The sequence below is a fragment of the Bradysia coprophila genome (genome assembly GCF_014529535.1).
Source record: "Bradysia coprophila strain Holo2 chromosome X unlocalized genomic scaffold, BU_Bcop_v1 contig_128, whole genome shotgun sequence".
In the NCBI taxonomy this organism is placed as follows: domain Eukaryota; kingdom Metazoa; phylum Arthropoda; class Insecta; order Diptera; family Sciaridae; genus Bradysia; species Bradysia coprophila.
In genome coordinates this window covers 3,859,557-3,885,968 of record NW_023503295.1, presented here as the reverse complement: position 1 = coordinate 3,885,968, position 26,412 = coordinate 3,859,557, and the positions used below count along the sequence as shown (strand labels likewise).

Genomic DNA, 26,412 nt, shown 5'->3' with positions numbered 1-26,412 from the left:
TAGTATAAAAGGTTTTACAGTTGCAATTATAAACCAATTGCATTATTACAAAATGTAGTTGCATATTTGATGAGATCGAAGTTTGTAAAGGAGTTCTACAGTGTAATACGGAGCATTAGCTCCTTGTGTTACACATTTTGTAAAAGGGAACAATAGATCCATGTGTCACATTTTGTAAAAAGAAGCAATAGCTTCTTGTGTCACATTTTGTAAAAGGGAAAAACAGCTTCGTCTGTCACATTTTGTAAACTACAAAAGAAAAACATTTTGTAAAAGGCAGCAATAGCTTCTTGTGTCACGTTTTGTAAAATGCAGCAATAGCTTCATGTGTCACATTTTGTAAAAGGGAGCAATAGCTCCATGTGTCACATTTTGTAAAAAGAGAACAATAGCTCCTTGTGTTACACATTTTGTAAAAGAGCATGGAGCAAAATCGAAGCAGATTGGTTTATATCACTTTGATTTTTACAGTTGCAATTATAAACCAATTGCATTATTACAAAATGTAGTTGCATATTTGATGAGATCAAAGTTTGGAAAGGAGTTCTACAGTGTAATACGGAGCATTAGCTCCTTGTGTGTCCAAATTGACTATTCGCACTCGGGTGCGAATAGTTTCCAAATTGACTATTCGCACCAGGTGCGATTGGTCACTTTGAAAAAAAAAATGTCGACGATGTTGGGACCAGGGGCGGAAAAATCATCCTGACCGTACCCTGCAAAAAATGATTATCAGTGTCATCCGATCCGAATCGATTTAGGCACCGCTCAAAGCCAAAAATCGTTGAAAATGTAGGTTTTTAAAGAATTGGTTGAGGCTTCTGATAGTGAGTAGACAAGTAGACATGAAATGTTTGGTTAGCTCAGAATAGTCCAGGAAAGACAATTTTAGGGCTGGTTCGTCCATCCGCTTTATTATGCCAAGAAAGAACATGTTTCATAACTTATTTACGAGTTGAAATATCTGGTTGAAAACGTTTTTCTGTACAGACCAGAGGTTAATAGTGATCGATGCATAACGCCTTAACCAACCTGGCCTTTTGAATCAAAATACCTTAATTTTCATTCAAAATTGAATAACGACTGCATTCTTAAGAAATATTTGAAATACTCGAAGGATAAATAGTTTTGTTTGCCGTTGTGAAATATAACATCGCCATAGATTCGCGATGGATTAATGTACACAATTAAAACTCCACCATCTAGACAGTTACGCCTCATTGTAACAAAGGCAGCCAATTATTTTTAATTTCCACATAAATCCACTCCAAAAAAAGACACCGTCGACCAGACACAGAAGTTTCCAAGAGCAACACTGCAATAACGGTATAGTCACAAACAAATGCGGAACAACGCCAAAGTGCCAGCGAGGCGCGAATAATAATCAATATTTGAGGTTTTGATGTTTAAATGAGATTAAAATTTTCTTTTCTTTTTTCAAATTCACTTTAAAAAACATTTTTTTTATTGTTTGAGGAACAATTTTATTAGCCCTCTCGTAATACTCGAAAGTAATTTATTACAATGACTCGTTACAACCCCCTGTTTGCATTTTATTTAATGGCGCCGCAATGTCGGTTATTGACTTGTATGTCGACGTCATTATGTATATATGCTGAGATATAAATGTTTTTTGTGTTATGGGGATATATACTTAAATGGTTGTCTTATGTCTGTGCATTTTATATGTTTAAGTTGCCGAAGAAAATCAGAAAAAAAAAAACTTTTTTTTTTCAACAATTATGTTAACATATGTACATATGACCGACCAAGTATGTTGTGCTGAAAATGAAAATCGATTTTCTATTTCGTTATTGTTTTCTTTCCTTTTTGGTGGGTACTTTAGCAATGAATAGAAATCTATAAATACCGTACCATAACAAAAGGCAATTTATTTTATTGATACGGCATATCGTCAAGATAAATCAAGAATGAATTACAACGATTTCCTTTTATATACTTAAATTTTATACGATTTCATTTTTGTGTTCATTTCGTCAAGATTAATTAATTCCATTCGAACGAAAATAAACACAATTTAAGGTTGTTATTTAGTGTTGATAATAAACCGGGAGAAGAAAAGATGGATATGAATGTGAATAGTCAACTCTTGTACTTAATTAAGATCATTTTCTTCCTGTATTTTAATCAAAGTACTGGAAAAATTCAATCTTCCATTCTGCTATTTCCAATGCAAATGCTGTGAAAGATGGTTCACTACAATTCATTTTTCCTAGTGTGTCTGTGGTGCTTCATCATCATGATTCTGTTTCCTTTATCATTTAAAACTAAATAATTAATAAAAATCAAGTTTGTGTTCAACGACTGTACGAACAAAGTGAAGAGTTTGCAACACAGATGAGTGCTGAATTGGTCGACATAGACAACCAATACGAGACATTAGACGAATTGAACAACAAAATCGTCGAATCAATCAAGGGTTTTATGGAGATCAAATGCAAATCTATTCATTTAAATGAATCGAAACTGAGTAAAGAAACGCTGGATTTAATAGCTAGCCGAGTAGAGTTGATAAAAAACGGAAAGAGAGATTCAGTAGAATACCGAAACTTAACAAAAACTATCAACAAGGCAATGAGATCAGATCTAAGGAAATATAACGTCCAACTGGCTCAAAATACGATTCAAGCGAATTGCAACATGAAAGTCTTACGATCCAAACTGATGAATGTGAAGAAAGAAATCTTCAAATTACGAGACAAAACAGGAACGATTCAATCGGACCGAAATACGATATTAGATATCGCCAAAGAATATTACGAAGATTTGTTTTCATCGAAACGTCCCAACCCGAATTCTACGACAGAAGAAGACAGACCAGTCGTTAGGAACGTAGGATCAGAAGATCTGTCTGACATACTTGTTGAAGAAGTAAAGGCTGCAGTCAACGAAATGAAAAACAAAAAGTCACCTGGTGAAGATGGTGTTCCCATCGAAGCCATTAAACTAGGTGGAGACTCCCTATTAAGTGCAATAACGGCTTTGTTCAATCAGTGCCTCCAATGGGAAAAAATCCCGGAAGCATGGGAAAATGCAGAGATCACATTACTGCACAAAAAAGGGGACATAACAAAGCTAGAAAATTACCGGCCCATAAGTCTTTTATCAACACTGTACAAGCTATTCATGAAAATCATCACAAAAAGGAACACGAAAAAGTTCGACTTCTACCAACCAGTCGAACAAGGTGGATTTAGATCAGGTTTCAGACCTTGATTGAAAAATGCAACGAATACAAGATTAGCATAGTCTTGATATTCATTGACTTCGAAAAAGCTTTTGATTCAGTTGAAACATGGTCGATATGGGACTCATTGGACGAATGTAGAGTGGACTCAAGGTACTCCAAGGTGCTCCAATATGTGTACGAAAATGCTACGTCATGTATTAAACTTCATGAGAACACGACGAAATTCAGGCTAGGTCGAGGTGTAAGACAGGGTGACACCATCTCACCGAAACTGTTCACATCAGTCCTGGAGAGTGTTTTCAAGAAATTAGACTGGAGCAAAAAGGGAATTGACATAAAAGGAGAATTCCTTAGTCATCTCCGTTTCGCAGATGACATTGTCCTAGTCGCACTAAATCTATACCAAGCACAAGTCATGTTAGATGAGTTAAATGAAGAGGCTAACAAAGTTGGTCTCAAGATGAACTTATCTAAAACGAAAATCATGACAAACATTGACGACGACAGACAAATAAAAATTGGAGATACAGTTATTGAAAGAGTCGACAGCTATGTATACCTTGGTCACAAACTGAAATTAGGTCTAGACAACCAAACTGCAGAAATCAAGCGTAGAATTGGTCTTGGATGGGCAGCTTTCGGGAAACTCAGCCTGATCTTCAAAAGCAAAATGAATAACAGTCTAAAACGGAAAGTTTTCGATAGGTGTGTCCTTCCAGTGTTGACATATGGAGCAGAAACGTTAACATTAACCAAAGCATCTGAAAATAAGTTGAGAGTGGCACAAAGAGCCATGGAACGAAGTATGCTTGGAATTACACTCAGAGACAAAATGACAAACCAATGGATTCGCCAACAAACAAAAGTCGTTGATGTCATGGAAAGAATTGCGTCTCTAAAGTGGAGTTGGGCAGGACATATTGCAAGAAGGACAGATGACCGTTGGACCAAAGCCATCATGGACTGGAGACCCCCCACAACAAGACCTGTCGGAAGACCACCAGAGAGATGGACAAACGGAATAAAGAAATACATCAAAGGTAGATATGGACACACGAACTGGCAACAAGTGGCAATGGATCGTACAACATGGAAAAATTTAGGGGAGGCCTACATCCAGCAGTGGATACAAACAGGCTAAAGAAGAAGAAGAAGTTTGTGTTGAGTGTATCAGAGATATTTAAATTGTAGCGTAGCCTAACGAAGAGCTTTTCGTATTTACCTATTCTACCAGTTTTCTGTTACTTTCCAATAAGAAAAGTCGATGTAGCTCAGTTTCGATTAGAATTATTCATTCACCAAATATTTCGCGGATCGCATCGGATCGCATTATCAATGGCTAGAACAAACATCCATTAAAGACGATCAATCTTCTTAAAACTAATTCCTGTACACATTTTACCTAGCTATTACATTTATCAGTTGCGTCAATTATCACAGATTCGATTTCTATTTCGGTGGTCATACATGACTAGAACGTTTATCACTTTTGTTTATTTACTTTTGTAATGTCACTCTTCTCATCTGTTCAGTCAGATTCTCGTTTCTTCTGTTGGAGTCGGATTCTTTTCAAACCCAGCAAGTCATTGTAGATCGTTGATAGGAACAAAGTGTCCGTTTTTTTGTTGATGTTGTTATGTGTTTGCTTTATTCCGATCATCTCTTTAATTTGTCTGGCTTTGTGGTTTCGATCCTTGAATAAGATTTCGGCTTCACTCCATTTCGGTTTTTGTTTCGTTCTGATGGCATGTTCACATAGTGCGCTATGTTTCCAAACGATTTTTCGTCTCGCCTACGTATCTCAGATCACATGAGCAAGGAATGTTGTATACTACATGTGATTTCTGTAGTTTTGTTACTTCATCTTTCAGACGCGCGTACACATGATTGTTCCGATTATTAGCACCTTTTCCAACAATTGTTTTGTCTGTTTCTTGGAAAATGGCTTTAATTTGTTCAAAAAGGCCTTTCACGTACGGGATTGCGACAAACTTTCCTTTTTCTTCCGTCTTTGTATTCTGTCGTCATTGCCATTCTCTTGATTCTTTCTCAACGTTTGATCGATCGTTTGTCGTACGAATCTCTTCGGGTAACCATTCTTGATCAAAGTTTCTGTTAGCAATTCAAAATTCTTACCATGGTATTCTGGATCCGACAATCGGATTACTTTACCCGTTAGAATTTTGATTGTGTTACGTTTGTATGAAAACGGCATGTTCGAGTCGAAATTCAAGTATCTGCCAGACCACCATGTGTCTTTGTGATGCCAATCAGTCTTTATCATACCAACTTCCGCTCTGATAATCCATAGGTCCAAGAAAACAATTTTCCTGTCTTTGTCTACCTCCACGGTGAACTGGATGTTTTCGTTGAACGAATTGAAAACTGACTTGTGTGGATGAGCTAGACATGACCAGAAAGCTTCCCGATGGTGAAAAAATCATTGAAAGTTGTCCACATTCACAAAGTAAAAATGTTAAATTTCTTGTTAGTGCATATGATTGTTCGGTAGACCAGAGACAACCAGTATATAGCAATTAATTTCATTTTTAGCCGAACTTTCCATACATTTCCATTAAAAAATCTCAGGAATGTGGGCACCCATAAGAAAGTTTTTCAAGATTTTTTGAAAAAATTGAAAAACCCCCTCCCAATTTTTTGATATGTTAAATAGGATGTGCTAGCCTTCATTTTAAGCCAACTAGGCCCCACCTCTTGGGTGGGTCAGGTCCCTTGACTGGCTATTTTTTTTTTCTATAATTCCAGCCTTAGTTTTCTAACCATTTTTAAATGAGGTGGTGTTTTTGAGATCACAAAATTAAAGTCACATGAAAAGGTGATGTCTCTTTTATTCAGAAAACAGCAGTCATCACATGCTTCATTTTACTCATATTTGTTTAATTTCATGAAGAAACAAAAAGAGCTATGAGTTGAAGGTCCAGCGAGCGATGTCTTATACTCCTAAGTTGAGTCTCCTATATAGTCTACTAAAAGCGCTGAACAGGTGGCGCATTTCTTGCCTACCTCTTGAAAAAAAAACTCATGTGAATTACGGCTCTGGCAAAATTCACACTCGTGCAAACACTTTAGAAACGAAAAATTTCTTTTAAGAACGCGATTTCACGCAAAAATTGTCGTATATCGCAGATTACCAGTCCAATAAAGTCCAATGTTCGAATTTAACCACATGAATTACGATACTGGTCGAAAACACTTAATATTTTCAAATCTGCGATTTTCGAATGAGAATTACTCGAGTTATCGTGTTATCAAGCAAGCAAGATTGTTCTAGACTTCTAGATTGTTCGACCAGACATCCAGATTCACTTACTCGTCGAATAATTTTTTTTTCTGGAAATCCGTTGCAAAAATGTCGCGGTAACAAGTTGTGTTTACAATTATACTCCAACCTCACTACTCCAATATTATCCATCTACGAACTTAAAATCGGGTAAAAATTACTTAAGTTATCACGATAACAAGGAAAAGCGTCTGAGTATAATTTGGCGTATTTCCTGCCTACCTCTTGAAAAAATATAACTCGTGTGAATTACGGCCCTCGCTTCGCTCTGGCCACAAAGTTCACACTCGTTCAAACATTTTAGGAACGAAAAAAATTCTTAAGAATACGGATTTCACGCAAAAATTGTCGTATATCCCAGATTACTAGTCCAATTAAATTCCAATGTTCGAGTTTAACCACATGAATTACGCTACTGGTCGAAATTGATTTTTGAAGCCTCTGAGAATTACTCGAGCTTCTCAAGCAAGCAAAAACTCTTTGTGGAAGTACTTCTTAATTGTTAGACCAGAAATCCAGAATTTCACTACTCGTCAAATAAGAAATTTTTCTGGAAATCCGTTGCAAAAATGTCGTGGTAAACAAGTTATGTTTACAATTACTCCAAACTCACTACTCCAATATCATTCTCTGTCAATTAAAACAAAAAATTTGAAAATCGGGTAAAAATTACTCAAATTATCGCGCGGTAACAAGAGAAAGCGTCTGTGTAGAATTTCTCCCATCTCGTTGTTCGAACATTATCCATCTGCAAACTCAGCCTCAAGATTTTCAATCTTCGTCGATTAAGACAAAATCTTTGAAAATCGGATAAGAATTATGGAAGTTATCGCGGTAACAAGGAATAAAATTCTCTTGAGAATTACTCCCATCTCATTATCCCAATATTGCCCATCTACGAACTTAACCTCATGATTTTCATTCTCCGTCGATTAAAGCCAAAATTTTGCAAATCGGTAAAGAATTACTCGAGCTATCGAGTCCACAAGGAAAAGCGTCTGTGTAGAATTCCTCCCATCTCGTTGTTCTAACATTATCCATCTGCAAACTCAACCTCAAGAATTTCAATCTTCGTCGAATAACACAAAAAATTTGAAAATCTGATAAGAATTAGGGAAGTTATCGCGGTAACAAGGAATAAAATTCTCTTGAGAATTACTCCCATCTCATTACCCCAATATTGCCCATCTACGAACTTAACCTCATGATTTTCATTCTCCGTCGATTAAAACCAAAATTTTGCAAATCGGTAAAGAATTACTCGAACTATCGAGTCCACAAGGAAAAGCGTCTGTGTAGAATTTCTCCCATCTTGTTGTTCTAACATTATCCATCTGCAAACTCAACCTCAAGAATTTCAATCTTCGTCGAATAACACAAAAAATTTGAAAATCTGATAAGAATTAGGGAAGTTATCGCGGTAACAAGGAATAAAATTCTCTTGAGAATTACTCCCATTTCATTATCCCAATATTGCCCATCTACGAACTTAACCTCATGATTTTCATTCTCCGTCGATTAAAACCAAAATTTTGTAAATCGGTAAAGAATTACTCGAGTTATCGAGTCCACAAGTGTACGGACGTTTTCTGTATTTAACGTTTTTTGCCAATGTAGAACATTTTCAAAATATCAAAGTGAACTTAGCGTTACGGACATTTAAGGGTATTTTCTTTCATAAGACCCTGACTTTCAGTCAAGGGAATTATCATAAATTATCACACTATCAATTATCAGCGGTGTATTATCAATTATCAACAGAGTAAAATCCTGTTTTTCTGGAATAATTTCCAGAACCTTATCCCTTGATGGCCCATCTTCGAACTTAACCTCAGGAATCCCATTCCTCGTCGATTAAAAAAAAGATCATCAAAATCGGTTAAGAATTACTCAAGTTATCGTGATGACAAAGAAAAATGGTAGCAAACAATTAAGGTTTTGATAATTATTTCATACATTGTGTGGTAACAAACATTTTAGGGTATTTTCTGGCGTAAGACCCTTGACTTTCAGTCAAGGGAATAAAATGAAAAATCGGTTGGGGTGTTGGGGTGCTGATTGACAAAACCATAAAATTGGACGAAATGATCACCTTGAAATTCACTATCGATAGCACCATAAACGTCCGGAAACAAAAATGGTGTGTCCGATTCAAAAAAATGTTCACCTACAAAGTGACAAAATCCAGAAAGTTTTATTATAATTTAAAAAAAAAATAACAACAACACCCAACTGTATTTAGGTAATGATTTAACTGGCGTTACAAAACCTATTGTGTATGAAGTTAGAGTAACAAACCTATTGTGTTTTCGTTTGAAATAAAGAAAATGAAAAAGCGGTACAGATCAGTTATTGTAGTGATGCTAACACAGTGAGTAAGAAAAATTGTTTCCATATTTGTCTCGTCTTGAATGTGTAACCGTAAGCCGCCACAAACTTTTTCGTTTGTGAAATATTTATGTAAATTGAAAACAGGAAATTTTCTTCCACAAACCAACAATCTCTTATTGCTGAATCTTATGAGCGAACAATTTTGTTCTTTGAAGAATTTGTTTCTCCGTCAGACAGACTTCAGAAATCTCGAATATCTTCCAAAAGTTTTTAATTGTGAATTTAAATTAACGACAAGCCAAATAAATTTAAGAGATTATGATCAGAAAAAAAGAATTAAAAGCGAAGGACAGAAATTGTTTATGGTTTTTTTGTTTTGTTTTTTTTTTGTCTGTTCCCCATTATTGTTCGAAGTATTTTTTGAACGTTTTTAAGATATAAATTCTGTGTTCTGCCTGGAAAATTGACATAAAATTGGTAGCCAATTTTAGTGCCGAAAAAAAAGGTGTCCTCTCAATATTGCAAAATCTAGAACATCGTAGAGCTGCTAAGGTCATAGCGCCATAACTTGGCCGGGTATCCGAACCATTGTTTTCAAATTGGTTTATGTTTTTGCGATATTACTCTAACATTTCCAAAGTTCAATGTTTGATACAAAATCTTTTACTTCAACAGTGTTAACATAGCTCTTCGTTTAATTACTTCGTTTTCGTTGATGGACCACATTCGCTTTGCTACTTCAACTTACGGTTAGATAGTTGCCAGCTTAGTCTTTGTGAATAGCCAGAGCCTAATATTTGGGAATCGTTTTTGAGAATTTTTGGGAATTTAGGGAATTTTTGTGAATTTAGGGAATTTTTGTGAATTTAGGGATTTTTTGGGAATTTTTGGGAATTTTTGGAAATTTTTGGGAATTTTTGAAAATTTCCCAAAAATTCCCTAAAATTCCCAAAAAATTTCTTTTCTTTGCATTTTTATAAATAAATGCTCGTAAAAGATCAGGAAAAGTTCAAAAACCTTTTTTTGAATTTTAGTGAACTTTTGAGAATTGGTTCCCTAATATTATGCTCTGAAGGATATAATTCTTGTCGATGGTCTCGCACCAGCCAGGGCGTATACTCTACTTGTAGGTCTCTCCAAAGCCGACATTAGTACAACACTACAATAATTTAAGGTCAATCTACACTCCGACCCCCTATGAAATACATTTTTGATGATAACTTTTTATTCGAATTATTTTTGAAAAAAGTGGCCTCATCGTTTGGTGCCAGAACGTATAAGGTTTCGATAGCCACTGGAATTGTCCAGATTGATGTAGTGTACTGAGAAAAAACTCAAAACTCCTAAGATTTGTGTTTTTTGTGATATTTTTTGGACTTTTGAGCTTACTCGGCGTAGACTGCATCCATTTTGACAATAAACCGCGAGCGTTAGTCCATATTATTTTTATTTCAATGAACACATCAAAAACACACTGAAAATGCATATTGATATTGGAAAAGTGGAATTTGAAATTCTTAATTTCAGTTTAAAAAGCCGCTCCAATTTTCAAAAAATCTCGCGCTTGAAAAAAAAGAACAATTTCGTGACTTAACAAATTGGGATGTTTTATTTGTTGACAGTTTGTTTTAATTGTGATCACCGAGATAACCAAAAAACCAACACTAACAAACAAAATATTCCTATCAGCTGACAGATACCTTTCGATTCTTTAGAGTTTCCGTACGTGAGTTCATCATGGCAGTGATTTTTTTAATTAAATTCTATAAAAAAATATAAAAAGTTTTTATAACAAAACTAAACTTTTATTAAAAAAGGCTCGCGGTTTATTCTGGTGGCTATCGAAACTTTATATGTTGTGGCACCAAACGATGAAACCACTTTTTTCAAAAAATATTCTAATAAGAAGTTATCATCGAAAATGTTTTTCATAGAAGGTCGGAGTGTAGACTGCTCTTAAAATAATTATTTTTGAGTTATAGCCGCAAAAAGGTTTTCGGTACCCTCTGACATGCTTTCACCTTTGAACCCTTTAACCGAAAATTTAAAAAAATGTTCGAAAAAAATGAAAGATACGATTCTCTAGAATTGAAGACGAATCTATCAATCCTTAAAATCGGAGACCACTTGTTCCCCTATCATCATCACCTCCAGTTTTGGCGATATGCCGCTTAAGCTCAATTTACTGAATATATTATATTCAATATGTTCTGAAATATTTGTTGTTTTTTTTTGGGAATTTTTGGGAATTTTTGGGAATTTAGAGAATTAATTCCCAAATATTAGGCTCTGGTGAATACTATTCTCTAGACTCCCGAAATTGCGTTTTCACAGGAGATTTTCCTTTTTCCTTTCAGATGGATCGATCAATAAAATATAATTTGATGTTATTCAAAGTTCAACTAAAAGTGTCAAACAAAACTTCATTTCATTACAAGGCAAACATTTCCCTTATTATTGTTATTATCATTACGACATTCGGAGTCAATTGTTATAGCTATATTATACTCATTTCCTGAATTTCCGTTTGCTTCGCGCATTTACATTCAATATGGAATTTGCTGAACTAATTTATTGTTTAAACACGTCGTTTAACTAAATTAAGATAACATCACTCACTTTGAATGTAATATAATATATCGCATAAAGAAAATGGTTATAATTTCCTTTGTATGTTAATTGCTAATATTTTCGGCATACAACAACATTATGTACGATACTCAGTCGATAATTTACTTACATGTAATATAGAATGCCTTACACTCGAGACACACATGACGTCAGATACCGGTCTAATTATCGAACATGTCATTAATCGATAACATTGGGCTCTTTGTCAGTAAAGTGGACTAATTTGAACGTATCATGAAATCAGTTTTATTTCCTTTTTTTTAAATTTGAATAACATTCTTCGTTATACACGCAAACACAGCAAGTACGTCATAAACACACTAACCTTTACTTCAATTTTTTTTTACTTTTAGCTTTAAGATACATTTTGATATGCAGGACGTGTGTAACAAACTTTCCTTTCCGAAAATATGCAAAATTTAAAAAATTGAATTAGCATTCAGTCAGGATATGTATATCAGACAAAAACCTCTTAGAAGAGGAAGGAGTGACGCAACAACAATTGTTTATCTTGAAAGAATTGCGCCACAAATGGCAGATGATTTTTTTCGTCACGGGCAGTGATCGATTGACTCAATTTTTTTTTAATTTCTATTCATAACAGCAATAAGTGTAGTTATTACCATGATCATTCATTACTCCATTATGAGGACGACAAAAGAAATGTTTGACATTATTGTTGTTTAGTTCACCATCTGCCATTTGTGACACAATAATTTCAAGATTAAGTTCAATTTTTGCGTATTGGAGCTCTGAGCGTCACCCTTCCTGATATTATTACTTTGTGTCACCCTTTCCTCTTCTAAGAAATCGTCTCTTTTGTTTACTGTTGATTCAGGATGTTTGTCTAAAATTTAAACACCTTTTCAACTGCCCAACATATTTCACTCCTTTTTTGAGTATCCCAATTTCAAACCAAAACTCTAATTTCACATCGAGATACACTTACACATACATGCAAAACACTCAGTTCACATGTCAATACGTGGAGCTTCTATGGTAACTACCGAAGGCCTTAGCTTCCAAACGAGATCAGTTAGACCCAAATGTAAAATGCCATAGAATCACGCCCGACATTTCTTGTGCCAGTTTCGAGATAGAAATTGAGCACAAACAAAACAAGGAGACACAGTGTGGCAAAATTCGTCATTTGACCAATTTTCTACAAAAATCAAAATTTTAAAATAAACAATTTTGACATCTGATAGCTCGTCGACCTCGTACTGACGCCCACATTACGAATACGTTGATAGTTATTATCAAGGGAAATGTCAAAAAGTTTTTTTTTTAATTTTTATATTGTGAACTTTCGTCACAACGCTTTACTGACGTGTCATCATGATGCCTAAACCAATTATACATCGGTGACTTTCGCCCCGCCACAAAACTCAAACAAGTATCAATTATCAAACTTTTCATAAAATTTATAGAGTGAATTGAATGGTTCATTGGTCTAAAAAAAAAACAATCGTTTAGCACAGCATGTTTATAGCCATGAAATCTACCGAAGAACGGTTTTGTTTGCCACGGTGTGATTGAAGAAAATTGAAAAACTTTGGATTTCTGCTTTTCTCTTTCAACGTAAAAACAAAATTTAATGGTAAAATGTAAACTTGTTAAGTTGCGTCAAATTGATTAAGAAGAAATTGGGAAATCTGTTTAATCCTTGACAAATTCAAATTTTGTAACCGAAATATTTGCAGCTAACCCATTTGTGTTTGCGGGAAAAATTGAATGGAATGGAACGACATGAGTTATAATGTCATGAAGTCTAGCATTTGAAAATTAAACATATTGCTTTTCAATATAATACGTTAATATTCTGTGCAATGAATGAATGAATGAAAAATTTCGAAATTATATCCAGGCATTGAACACACATAGATCATTTTTATCGTTCAACGTACTCGCTATTCAGAAAATGTTATAAATGTATGTATAAAGCAATTCGTTAACAGCATCTCTATAGTATGTCGACACGTACGTACATCCATACGTACACCATATATATATATAGATTTAGTCACATAATTCATCAAGATGTGATAGAATTGGTACAATATAGAGAGTATAACATAATAATGTACTTTCACATTGTAAAGTACTATTTCAGTCAATTCAAGTGGAGATGAATTTAAATTAGTCTAATTTACTTCCATTCATCATATGATACTCAAACTCTTAGCCACGAGTTTACTGTAATAAAGCAAAGGCGTACTATCATTATGTCTATAGTATAATTGTACGTACGTATATGATGGGCCCACAAACTTCACATACAGGGGGCTCACATTATCACATTCGACATGTTATGTGTACAATAACTTCCACAGTATTTGAATGAAATTTTCGAGTTTGTGCGGTGTTTTGTGATGATGAGCATTGGCAGATATACAATAAACCATGACCAGGGGTGTAACTTAGAACAATTTTTATTGTCGGTGCTTAGAACATTTTTGATTTTTGTACCAAGCCCCTGTTTGAATGTCGTTCAAAAACATCCATCCACTCGTTTTTTTAATTTTCTGAATGTTTATAGTTTTCGGCGACAACGATTTTCTGTTATAGTAACGACAATTTTTATGGTAAAGTGGTACACCCGTGACCAGACCATAGAACCGTATATTATATTATCATGATGGTGTGTGATTGGTAATAAATTTCAATATAAACGTAATGATAATTATATATCCCATCAATGTTCCATACTGTTGCGAACGGGCACTTATTGGTGCTAAATGCAACTTCTTGTCGGCTGGATTTTAAATTTGTGAGTGTCGTTGAGTTAAAGGAAACGTCACGTCTTGATTTCAACTCTTTAATCAAACACTTCAAATTTCTGTAACAAATTTTCATAAATCGTTAAACTATGTTAACAAAGCTTTTCATTAATTGTCTTACGTTTAGCATTCCTTTGCCGATAAATAACAATTCAGATCAATGCGCGTGCGTGTGTGTGTATGAGCGATGTAACTATAACTAAACATAACCTCAATTAATTCCTGATCAATTTCAATAATTTTTACAAATTCCTTACAGTTCACGATTCGACAGCTTACAACACAGGCTGTTGATTCGTGTAATTATAATGTTCCGCGAACGTTTCGCCTGTAAATCAATCAAACTGCAAATGAAAACCTGCACACTTGGTGCTTCACGAAAAAATCAATTTTTACCTCCTTGGCAAACTCCGCTAGCAACAATCGTTATCTCACAACACAACACACTACGTACTTCGATTAAAAGAAATAATTGATCGATTTGAACGGATCGATTTTACGATTAAATTAAATTTACTTCGAGCTTTGAATCACTTGGCCGTTTTCTAATGAAATCAAAAGAACAAATGTTTTTCCGGTACCACGACTGTCACTAATTTACAGCAGAATCAGGCAATCCTGTTGCTGAATGAAATGGATGTAGATCAGTGTTGCCGGTCATGTGTTGCTGCCCAACATTCCCCTCTCCGTGAATCGACACCATTGAGTCCTGATTGACATCTTCCATGGGCGGTTTCACATCCAAAACGGCTAGCTTCCCAACAGATCGTCGTCGAATTCCTTTAGCTGTTCGCACCATAACTTGCCGCACAATTCCTCTTTTGTCAGGCATAAGTTTCTCGACGATTCCCTTTGGCCATGTATTACGCTCGTTCCGTTCGTCGACTACTATCACGACGTCACCGACTTTGATCGGCTCCATTTGCTTGAACCATTTTGTTCTTTTGGTGAGTGTTGGCATGTACTCCAAGACGAATCGCCGCCAAAAATTATTCGCAAGAATTTGTACGGCTTTGTAGGTGTTTCTTGCTAAGTCTTTGTCGGGGAACTCTCCCAACGGTTTTCTTCCATTCGAAGATCCAAGCAAGATATGGTTCGGGGTTAATGCTTCTTCATCAGCCGATTCCAATGCCACGTAAGTCAGCGGTCTTGAATTGACGATATTCTCAGCCGACACGATTAGATTTTTTAACATTTCGTCGTTAGGACATCTGGTTAGCATTGTTTGTTTAAGGCATGATTTGACTGTGCGAATGAGACGTTCCCATACTCCACCCATGTGTGGAGTAGCCGGTGGATTGAATCTGAATTCCATCTCAGAACTAGTGAATCTTTCTGCCAAGTCCCTTTGGTTTATTTTACTGAATTCGTCACGTAGCTCCTTTTCCGAACCGTGAAACGACGTACCATTGTCGCAGAAGACTCTCTTCGGCTGGCCTTTCCTCGAAATGAAGTTGTCGATGGCCATAACGCAGGAATTCGTTTCAAGTGAATGAGTGATCTCCATCCAAATGGCTCGTGTCGTTAAGCAAGTGAACAATAGAACCCATCTTTTTTCCATGATCACTGGACGGTTTCGCGTTTTTCTTCCGTTTCTAACTCTTATCGGGCCAAAAAAGTCTATTCCGACGAAAGTAAATGGTAAAGTATACGCCGCTAATCGCCCAGGAGGAAGCTCGGCCATCTCGGGAATCTTCGGTTCTGCCGATAAATTTTTGCATTTTTGGCATGATGTTCTAATGCTTTTCAGGACCACACGAAGAGCCGGTATAATGAATTTCTGTTGGATTTCATTGAGGACAGTAGAATGGTTGATGTGCTTGTAACGTCGATGATAATAATCCACAATGAGACGAGTAATCCGATGACGTCTTGGAAGGATGATTGGACGTTTCGTGTCGTGCGATAAAACGGTGGCTGCATCGCTTCTTCCACGCATTCGAATAACACCGTCTTCGTCGATGTATGGTGAATAAGTGCGTAGAATACTAGACTTTTCGAAGTCTTTTTGCTCTTTTAGCGGTCTATTTTGATTGTGCTTCATTACCACTATCTCGTCTAGAAAACAATCTGACTGTGCACGACGATACAAGTGATTTTCGGCATCGAGGATTTCCTGTTGTACCAGCGGCCCGAATTGACGTTCTTGTTGTGAATGGCGAACATTGAAAATGAATCTGAGAGCATATGCTTGAGCTCTAACAAGCCGATTCCATTGAGAGAACCTTTCAATGTCGATGATTTGCGGTCGAATGATTTCACGACAAGCCATTGAAAAGCTTGGTCTCACTTCGTTTTCGGTAAAATATTCGATATCGCCTTGGTCTTTGAACCAATCTTCTTCTTTGTCGTACAGGAACTCTGGAGCCTTGTACCAACGAGATGACGAATCCAATCTTGCGATCTCTTTTGATTTAGTTGCCTCATCAGCGACATTATGTTCGGACGGAATCCATCGCCATTCGTTTTGATCTGATGACTCCAGAATTTCACATATTCGAAATGCCACGAACTGCTTGTACTTTCTAGCTTCGGAGTTAACCCACCCCATTACGTTTTGAGAGTCGGTCCAGAAAACTTGCTTATCGAACTTCAACGTTTGACTGGACTTGATACTGCTTGCCAAGCGAGTTCCTAGCACCGCACCTTGTAGCTCCAATCGAGGTGTTGAAGTTGGTTTATTTGGTGCCACCTTGGTTTTAGCACCGACTAAACAACAATCGATACCATCGTCGTCTTCGATTCGAAGATATATTGCTGTGGCATAGGCTTCTTCGCTTGCATCAACGAAGATGTGTAGCTGGATTGAATTTGGCGCATTTGGAGATAACTTTGGCGAGTATAGTCTGGGAATTTGGATATTTTCAACGCTCGGTAATGTTTTGATCCATGCCAACCATTTATTGAAAATCGACGGAGTTACTTCTTCGTCCCAATCCACGTTGCTTCGCCATATGTGTTGTATTAGGATTTTGATGTGAATCAAATAATTAGCCAACAATCCAAGCGGATCGAACACGGACATCAAGGTGCGTAAAACTTCTCGTTTGGTTGGGCACTGTTTTCCAAACAGAATATTCTCGTTGATTCTTGTGAATTTCAATGAGAACGTAAAGCAATCGGTTTCCATGTTCCAAAACATGCCAAGAACGCGTTCGGTACCAAGTTCGACGCTGATGTTCATATTTCTGTTCTCCGATTCGGTATTCTCTCCGATTCTTCGTAGAAGTTCCTTCGAATTAGAGATGAAATTGCGAATTTCGAAGCCACCTTCTTGATGAATGAATTTGACCTCTTTTATTCGTTTTTCGGCAGCATCAACAGTGTGTTCGCTGTCGAGCATGTCATCCACGTAGTGATTGTTGATGATAGTGTTGACTGCTTCCGGGAATTCTTTGATAAATTCGAGTGCGTTTTTGTTCTTTATGAATTGGGCTTGACTTGGTGAACATGTTAAGCCGAACGATACAACCAGCATTACATATACGTCAGGTTTCCTTGATGAATCACCATCTCTCCATAAGAATCGTTGAGCATTCTGATCAGCTTTAATTACTTTGATCTGGTGATACATTTCCTTTATATCACCAATCATGGCTATAAGTCGTTCCCGAAATCTGCGAAGTATATCGGGCAACGGTATGAGTTGATCTGGTCCAGTTAGTAGCACGGAGTTCAAAGAAATTTTCATCACTTTGGCTGCGCCATCCCAAACAATTCGAACTTTCTCCGGTTTCTTAGGGTTGAATGCTGGGAATGTTGGTAAGTACCAAGTTGGTGAATCGCTTTTCGTTTCAAGTTCTTCTGGTGTCAATTTCCTGATGTATCCTTTGTCCACAAACTGCCGGAACTGATTTCGTAGATTGTCCGCGAGTTGTGGATTTTTCGACATTTTAGACTCTAGACATTGCAGTCTTTTTAACGCCATTGGGTAACTGTCGGGAAGTTCAATTCGATCATATTTCCACAGCAGTCCGGTTTCATATCGACCATCTTTTTTCGATGTGGTTGCTTCCATGATCTGCTTCGCTCTTTGTATTTCGTTCGATTCCAGCACAGCGTTCGGGATTTTCACATCCAAGTTTTCGTTTAAGAAATATTCTTTTACCAACTGATGCAATTTGATGTCATGAGACTGGCATTCACACATGTTCATGCTATACTTGCGTTCCAGTTGGTTGTTTTGGTCGTAGCTCGGGCCTTGAACTACCCAACCTAATCGAGTTTTGCACGCCAATGGTTCCTTTACATTTCCTTCGATCGTTTTTAGCGAAACAGTTAAACGGGAATACTGTAGGCCAATTAACATCCTCGGTTTTACCGACTCGTATGTAGTTATTGGAAGGCCACGAAGATGTTTATACTGATCAAGCCACTGTTGTGAAATCGACTGTGTCGGCAAATGTAGTTCCTTAACTGTTCGCACATTATCCAATTCATACTGTTCGGATCCATTAAAACGTCCAGAGATTCGCACCGAAACTGTTTTTGATTCCACTGAATGGGTGTACCCGAATGCCCAATCTACACAAATTGGAGCTGACGTGCCCTTTAAATTCAATTCATTGGATAGACTAGCTTCCATTGTAGTCATATTTGATCCATCGTCCAGATATGCGAACGTATGAATAAATGTTTGTTTGCCGAACACGGTAATTGGAACTATACGAAATATATCGATACGGTCGTTCGGTCTGGATACGGTGTTGTTTGTGTGACTTGCATTTGTGCTGAATTTATCTGGTGAGGTTTTTTCACCATTTCCTTGATTACTATTGACGTTTGGTGTCTCAGACGGTTTCTCCGGATTGTGCAGCAATGTATGGTGTTTAGCTTTACATCCCTCGACCTTGCATACCAAATTAGACCGACATCGAAAGAAGTGATGACCACCCAGGCATCGAGTACACAATTTGTTCTCTTTGATTACGAGCGATTTATCGCTACGATTCATCTCCTTGAATTTGTTGCAAGTGGAGAGCTTCGAGCAGGAACTATTGTTACAAGCAGGACACGTTTTGAACTTTGTGGCTGACTGGTAATTCGATTTCTCTGATGTGTTCTCGACTTGTGTGTTGACGTATGTATTTGGCTTCGTTGAACTTGGATTTGGTTTAGCTGAACTTTGCTGATCTTTTTGTTGTTCTTTTTTCTTCGAACTGGTTTTGATGCTTCTTCGTACTACAAGACTAGCCGCTTCGGCGATCTGGCTCAGCCAGTCTCCAAGAACCCCAAGGTCAGTATAACCTACAGCTTGCTTGTGATAAGCCCACCTCAATTGCATTTGTGCTGGAAGCTTGTCAGTGATTGCATTGATCAAAGTTGGATTTCGTAAATGTTCCATAACGCCAGTATTGCGAATCGAATGACTTAGGTTCTTCACTTTGATCGCAAATTTCAGGATTGATGCCAAATCATCATCTTTCGGTGCCTGTTCCTTATGAATATCGGTAATCATTTTGTCGATAATTATTTCAGGCCGACCAAACAATGAGAACAGTGTACGAATAATCTCAGGTACCGCATCAGCGTGTACTAACAGGCTGCGAACAGCTTCCTCAGCATCTCCTTTTAAAGCTTTCTGTAAACGACCGAGGTTTTCACTATTGTTGTAACCACATACAGTAGTGGAATTTTGATAGGCACTGAAGAACTTAGTCCAATCCTCTGCATCACCATAAAATGTCGGTAAGTCTCTCGGTACGACTTGACGAGAAGCGATTTGTTCTGCAGTTAATTGTCTGATGCCACCGGGATTTTGAATCATTTGTGAATTTGGCGCTGCAGCTGCTGTGTAGTAGTGTGGAGCGTAAGGGAGATTCATCGCACCAGGGTAAGTAAATCTTTGGTTGGATTGATAGCCAGCTGGTGAATTATTCATAGAAGCAGCCTGAGCAGTTCCAGGTTGTTGTGTTGTACTCGCTGACGTAACCAAATGTTGATTATAGTAGACTGGCTGGTACACCGGATGAGTTACATGCGGATTCGATGTATATGGCTGATAGACAACTGGTAGTGGTTGATTTGACAACGGATGTATGTATCCCGTGCCAGTTTGAAAATTGCTGGACATTATGGGCTGGTGGGTCAACGTATTCGATGTATTCATTTGCTTTGTAGCTGCATTTGAAACATTCGATGCCACATCTGTGGTGTTAATGACCGTTTGGTTTTGGTTGTTAGTTGGCGCTGACATTACGCCTGTTGAATGAGAGTTCGACGCAAACGACTGTTGTTGATTGGTCAACTGAACACTATTCGATGCTACTGGTTGAGCTTGACTAATAAAATTTGCTGTACAAGTCGGTGGCTGATTCATAACCACTGTTTGATTTTGCACTGGACTGTTCGGAGGTTGATTGGCACTTGAAGGCACGGACTGGTTCTTACTCGAATTTGGTTGAGTGTTGACTTGAAACGTTGACTTGGGCGGATCGTTCTGCGTTACTTTCGGTATCGTAACGGTGTTCTGCTGTGTAGATTGAACGTTGATGTTCGGATGTGTTCTTTGAGTGTTCAAATTTGTGGGACTGTTGCCACTAGTGCCGATTGCCGAATCGCTTCCAATATCCTCGATGGTTGGTACTGGATCGTCCATAGGATTAGCAATTTGATCTTTCGTTTCCTTAACGATATTCGTACTGTTCATGTCAGGTAAATTTTTTGACTGCCCAATCGCAGGATAAGGATCATCCCGGTTTTCGTTAGCATTAATGCCCATAAACGGAACGTTTTGTCTCCAGCGCTGGATGTTTTCGTTCTGATCTTCACCTAACAAGTCGTCGAACCCATCGTAACTTAAGGAATCGTCCGAATCCTGTTCCAAAATGGAATACTTCTTGTCCAGAAACTGCTTGTTCTTCAGTTCACGCCGTTTCCGATCTTCTGCACGTCTTTCCATCTCCTCTCGTTCCAACTCTTGATCCAATTTTCGCTCTTCTTCTAGGCGTTGCAGCGCTAGATCTTTTCTGCGAGCTGATGATGTAGACGACTTCGATCTATAAGAACGGGCACGATTTGGATCGACGTTGATTTTTGGAGGCGTTAGAGGAGTTTCGATGTTTTGTATTTGCTCGTTAGCCACTGTCTGACTCGGTTGTGGCAAGGTAGGATTAACTACGTCCGTTGCTGGAATTTGTGCATATGTCACGTTCGGAGGATTTGCAGTTGATTCTGTGTTGCTTGGGGCAGCAACTTCAGTTTCACTAGTCAAGGCGATGAGTGGCTCTTGCTTATTTTGTTGGCACTTCCCACAAAACCACTCATGATTGGCAATATCACTGGTTACGTTGACACAAGCAAAGTGTGACCATAAGGTACACGAGTCACAGCAAACTTTGTCGCCTTTATCGGTGATATTGCACACGTCACACTGATACATTGACTCATCAGCTGCGACGGATGTTGTGTTTGCTGTCTGACTTGTTGTTGGTGGACTTCTTGATGTTTTGCCAGAGCGACCAGCAAAAGGAGGAATCGTAAATGTAGATCTGGTTGCTTTTGGTATTGCTCCTTTACGCTTATCCATTGCGACCAAATGACTTCGAAAAGTTGATTATCCAAGTGTCAATCCAAGTTGATCCAAAATAAACAAATTTGAAGAATGTTGCGAACGGGCACTTATTGGTGCTAAATGCAACTTCTTGTCGGCTGGATTTTAAATTTGTGAGTGTCGTTGAGTTAAAGGAAACGTCACGTCTTGATTTCAACTCTTTAATCAAACACTTCAAATTTCTGTAACAAATTTTCATAAATCGTTAAACTATGTTAACAAAGCTTTTCATTAATTGTCTTACGTTTAGCATTCCTTTGCCGATAAATAACAATTCAGATCAATGCGCGTGCGTGTGTGTGTATGAGCGATGTAACTATAACTAAACATAACCTCAATTAATTCCTGATCAATTTCAATAATTTTTACAAATTCCTTACAGTTCACGATTCGACAGCTTACAACACAGGCTGTTGATTCGTGTAATTATAATGTTCCGCGAACGTTTCGCCTGTAAATCAATCAAACTGCAAATGAAAACCTGCACACTTGGTGCTTCACGAAAAAATCAATTTTTACCTCCTTGGCAAACTCCGCTAGCAACAATCGTTATCTCACAACACAACACACTACGTACTTCGATTAAAAGAAATAATTGATCGATTTGAACGGATCGATTTTACGATTAAATTAAATTTACTTCGAGCTTTGAATCACTTGGCCGTTTTCTAATGAAATCAAAAGAACAAATGTTTTTCCGGTACCACGACTGTCACTAATTTACAGCAGAATCAGGCAATCCTGTTGCTGAATGAAATGGATGTAGATCAGTGTTGCCGGTCATGTGTTGCTGCCCAACACATACATTACATTATAATACGAAATATCTATGGAGAGCCAAATCTAATAAAAGTGAATAATCTAAATTGGGTATTATATGGCCCCCGCTAACAAATATCATAAAAGCTTCGAAGCGAACATAAACAAATTCAACTTTAGACGCTTTACATAATCATGCGAAAATTATGGATTCACCTCACATTCTGGCTGTGGCTTTAGCTTTTTAAGAGTAAAATCAATTTCAATTTTAGACGGGGAAAATGTTTGTTCTGCTTGTAATAAAAATGGAACTGGGTAAATTACTCGCCTAAATTGATTCCGCCTAAATCGTTTTGTCGTCACAAATGTTGTTGCTGTCAAACCGGTACGAATCGGATCGACTGTAGTGGTTTAGCATAAATCGTTACGAGTGATGAAAAGTGAAATTTTCAGGACACGTCGACTAGTCCTGAAAAATTTTGCTTTCATCACGAGTTACGAACTATGTTTTTTGCGCCTGACGATCATAATGAGACGAAACACAAATTTAAATAAAAATAAATAAAAATGAAAATCACTCTACGGGGAAATAAAAATGGCCGTCGTCATGTAAACATCAATGTTGCACAGAAACCAAATAATCGTAAACGATGCATGAACATTCTAGTTCAATTTTGAGTGTCGACTCAAGGCAACGTGTTGCAAAAAAAAAAGGAAAATGAGCGGATCCGAGACCGAAGACGACTTTTTCGATATTGAGATGGAGGCTGAGATAGTAATTCGGAACCTTTTACCTAACAAATCAGCACCAATTTACGAAAAAGCGTTCAAGTGATATGCGAAGACATTGCGGTTGGATGAACGAAAGCATGGCCGAGAAATATATCGAGACATCGATCAACAACAAACGAAAAAGGACATATCCTGGGTATCCGACCCATATCAACAGTCAGTTCAGTTGATGTGAGTGATGCGTCCACATCTTCTGCGAGCAACATAATTTCTGTCGACACTGCTGTAGTCGATTCGGTGGTTGGACAAATGGATGAAGTTGAGCCAGTCAATTATGTCGACGGTGCACGAGTGAATTCGGCGATTGCAGTTCCACCAGTCAATTCGGATATTACAGTTCCTCCGGTCAGTTCGGTACATGCAATTGCTCCATTCAATTCGGTGATTCGAGCAACTGCATGATAAATATTTACCAAAAGTAAACAAAATGCTTGACTTTGTGTACGCTGCTGTATTATAAGTTGCAAGAATAAACGTTAAAATTACTTTGAAATTCTAAGAATCATCTTTTGCGTCCGAAAAAGTTACTTTTACGGACGCCATCAACGGCCGTAAAAGTTACTTTTTCGGACGCGGCCATCTTGGTGTGAGCAGTACCGAAAAAACGTACATTTCATCATTAGAGTGAGTGACGAAAAGCGTCGAATTATGATCGTCAGGCGCAAAAGATGATTTATATTAAATATTAGTATGGACATTTTTGTCATTTTAGTTTTTTCGCAGAACAACTTTCCTCATCATGTCCGGAGCGATAGCGGAGGACTTGACGCAGTCTAACTTCCAAAAAAAGAACGAAGAAAATTTTTTGAGACGCGGCAACTATATATAGGCGGGAATTTAAGTTTCTTTCCTTTGGCCTGTATCACCACAAATCCTATTCTATCTTATTCGCGCTTCAAATACGAGCAAAACGAGCTATCACTCGACTATGTAACTTTAAAATTGCCGGAGATACATCGTTTTGAAGTTGGTCATTTTGATAGAAAATGCACCAAATTAACGTTTTTCAAACAATCAAAATCTTTCAACTTACTCTGTATGTTTCTATCTGTCTATCTGTCTATCTGTCTATCTGTCTATCTGTCTATCTGTCTATCTATCGACGGTCGATCTCGGAAACTAGTCAGCCAATCTCCATGAAATTTTGCAGGAACCTCAGGGTGGGCATAAAAATGAAAATGTGATACGCCATTACCCCAGGAAAAACCAGAATTTTGTTTTATTGGCCTCGAAGTGGTTTCTGAGTGTGGTTTTCGAGGGTCGGGAACGCGTTTTCGGCTGTAGCTTAGCTGTATTGAAACCTACAGAGGCGTGTGACCCATCAAATGAAAGGTATTCGTAACACGATTCAAACAAAAAAAATAATTAAAAAAATCGGGTCAGATTCGTTTGAGCTAGAGTGATTAGAGTGACCAAATTTTGAGCTACTCGAGCGTAGGATGAAAGGACTAATATTTTTGCGATTATGAGAGATAGAGAGTTACTTTCTTCGGCAAAGTCTCAGAGTTTTACGAGTAGAACAGAGGGGTATATGTGAAAAATGTCGAAAGTTGGAAATGGGTGGGTCAATTATGTTTTTAGAGGTATTTCTTGAATGGTGGCAGATAGAGAGTTACTTTCTTCGGCAAAGTCTCAGAGTTTTACGAGTAGAAAAGAAGGGCATTTGCGAAAAATGTCGAAAGTTGGAAATGGGTGGGTCAATTGGGGTTTTGGAGATATTTCTTGAATGGTGGCAGATAGAGAATTACTTTCTTCGTCCAATTTTCGAATTTCGTCAAATTTTCGAATTTCGTCAAATTTTCGATTTTCGTCAAATTTTCGAATTTCGTCAAATTTTCGAATTTCGTCAAATTTTCGATTTTCGTCAAATTTTCGAATTTCGTCAAATTTTTGAATTTCGTCAAATTTCGAATTTCGTCAAATTTTCGAATTTCGTCAAATTTTCGAATTTCGTCAAATTTTCGAATTTCGTCAAATTTTCGATTTTCGTCAAATTTTCGATTTTCGTCAAATTTTCGAATTTCGTCAAATTTTCGAATTTCGTCAAATTTTCGAATTTCGTCAAATTTTCGAATTTCGTCAAATTTTCGAATTTCGTCAAATTTTCGAATTTCGTCAAATTTATGAATTTCTGTTATAAACTGTTATAAAAAGCAGTGTTCTAAAACTTCTAAAACGACTGATATCCCAACAAAAATCTCTTCGAGAAAAGTGTGACGCAGTCTTTGAAATACAATTTCTAAAATGAATGATATCGCTAGAGTTGACGCTTTCAGCTTCGTTACGCAAAAATTAAATTTTACACCCAATTAGTTCAAACAAGCTGGCTTAGGTTTTCTCATCATCTGTCAAATAATTTTTACAAAAAAAATTAGACTGGAAACAACCAAAATTTTACCAAAAAAATCTGCGTCGCATGTGGCAGATAAATTTTCTTGCTGGTCTGTTCCTGAACATCTGCCACTTTGCGACGCAGATTTTTTTGGTAAAATTTTGGTTGTTTCCAGTCACATTTTTTTTGGTAAAAATTATTTGGCAGATGATGAGAAAAACTAAGCCAGCTTGTTTGAACTAAAATTGGGTGTAAAATTTAGTTTTTGCGCAACGAAGCTGAAAGCGTCAACTCTAGCGATATCATTCATTTTAGAAATTGTATTTCAAAGACTGCGTCACACTTTTCTCGAAGAGATTTTTGTTGGGTTCTTCATCTAACAGAAACGAAAACTAACTGAAGAAAGTGTCCGGTAAATATTTTCGAACAATTTTGGGATTCCTCAAGCCAACGTAGTAAAATCGATAAAATATTGAAAGTGAAAGCTATCTAGTGTCGACAGGATGCATAAAATTGGTTAAAGTTAATATTCATAGTTGCATGTTTGTAATTCCACCCAATTTTACGATTTTATGGTTTTGTTACAACGACACGATACCATCGGGTGGCATACTCACCTCTATCTGAAGAGAAAATGTTGAACTGCAACATCCGGGCCTAGTGTTCAGTACACAGCTGTCCTAACCACTAGACCATCGAGCCAGGTACTCTTTGATTTCAAAT

At 37.3% G+C, this 26,412-nt stretch overlaps 2 protein-coding genes across 13 annotated transcripts in view; one reads left to right on the top strand and one right to left on the bottom strand.

Annotated features, from left to right (window-relative positions):
* Positions 1 to 26,412, top strand: part of LOC119067754 (fasciclin-1) — a 236,392-nt gene that overhangs the window by 73,267 nt on the left and 136,713 nt on the right. The window lies entirely within an intron of this gene.
* On the bottom strand, positions 14,194 to 22,600 carry LOC119067753. Of its 8 annotated transcripts, none has more exons than XR_005086022.1 (3): positions 14,512 to 22,600; positions 14,376 to 14,453; positions 14,194 to 14,313 (listed from the first exon to the last, which is right to left on the bottom strand). XR_005086022.1 is itself a non-coding variant. In XM_037170880.1 (3 exons), the coding sequence occupies exon 3, from the start codon at positions 21,780 to 21,782 to the stop codon at positions 14,847 to 14,849; it is 6,936 nt and encodes a 2,311-aa protein (XP_037026775.1). In that variant the 5' UTR covers positions 21,783 to 21,988; positions 22,051 to 22,128; positions 22,187 to 22,600; the 3' UTR covers positions 14,194 to 14,846. The 8 variants fall into 8 exon arrangements, 3 of the variants coding, with proteins under 3 accessions (XP_037026775.1, XP_037026776.1, XP_037026773.1); XR_005086023.1 differs by having other exon boundaries at positions 14,194 to 14,453; positions 14,512 to 14,582; positions 14,651 to 22,600; XM_037170880.1 differs by having other exon boundaries at positions 14,194 to 21,988; positions 22,051 to 22,128; positions 22,187 to 22,600.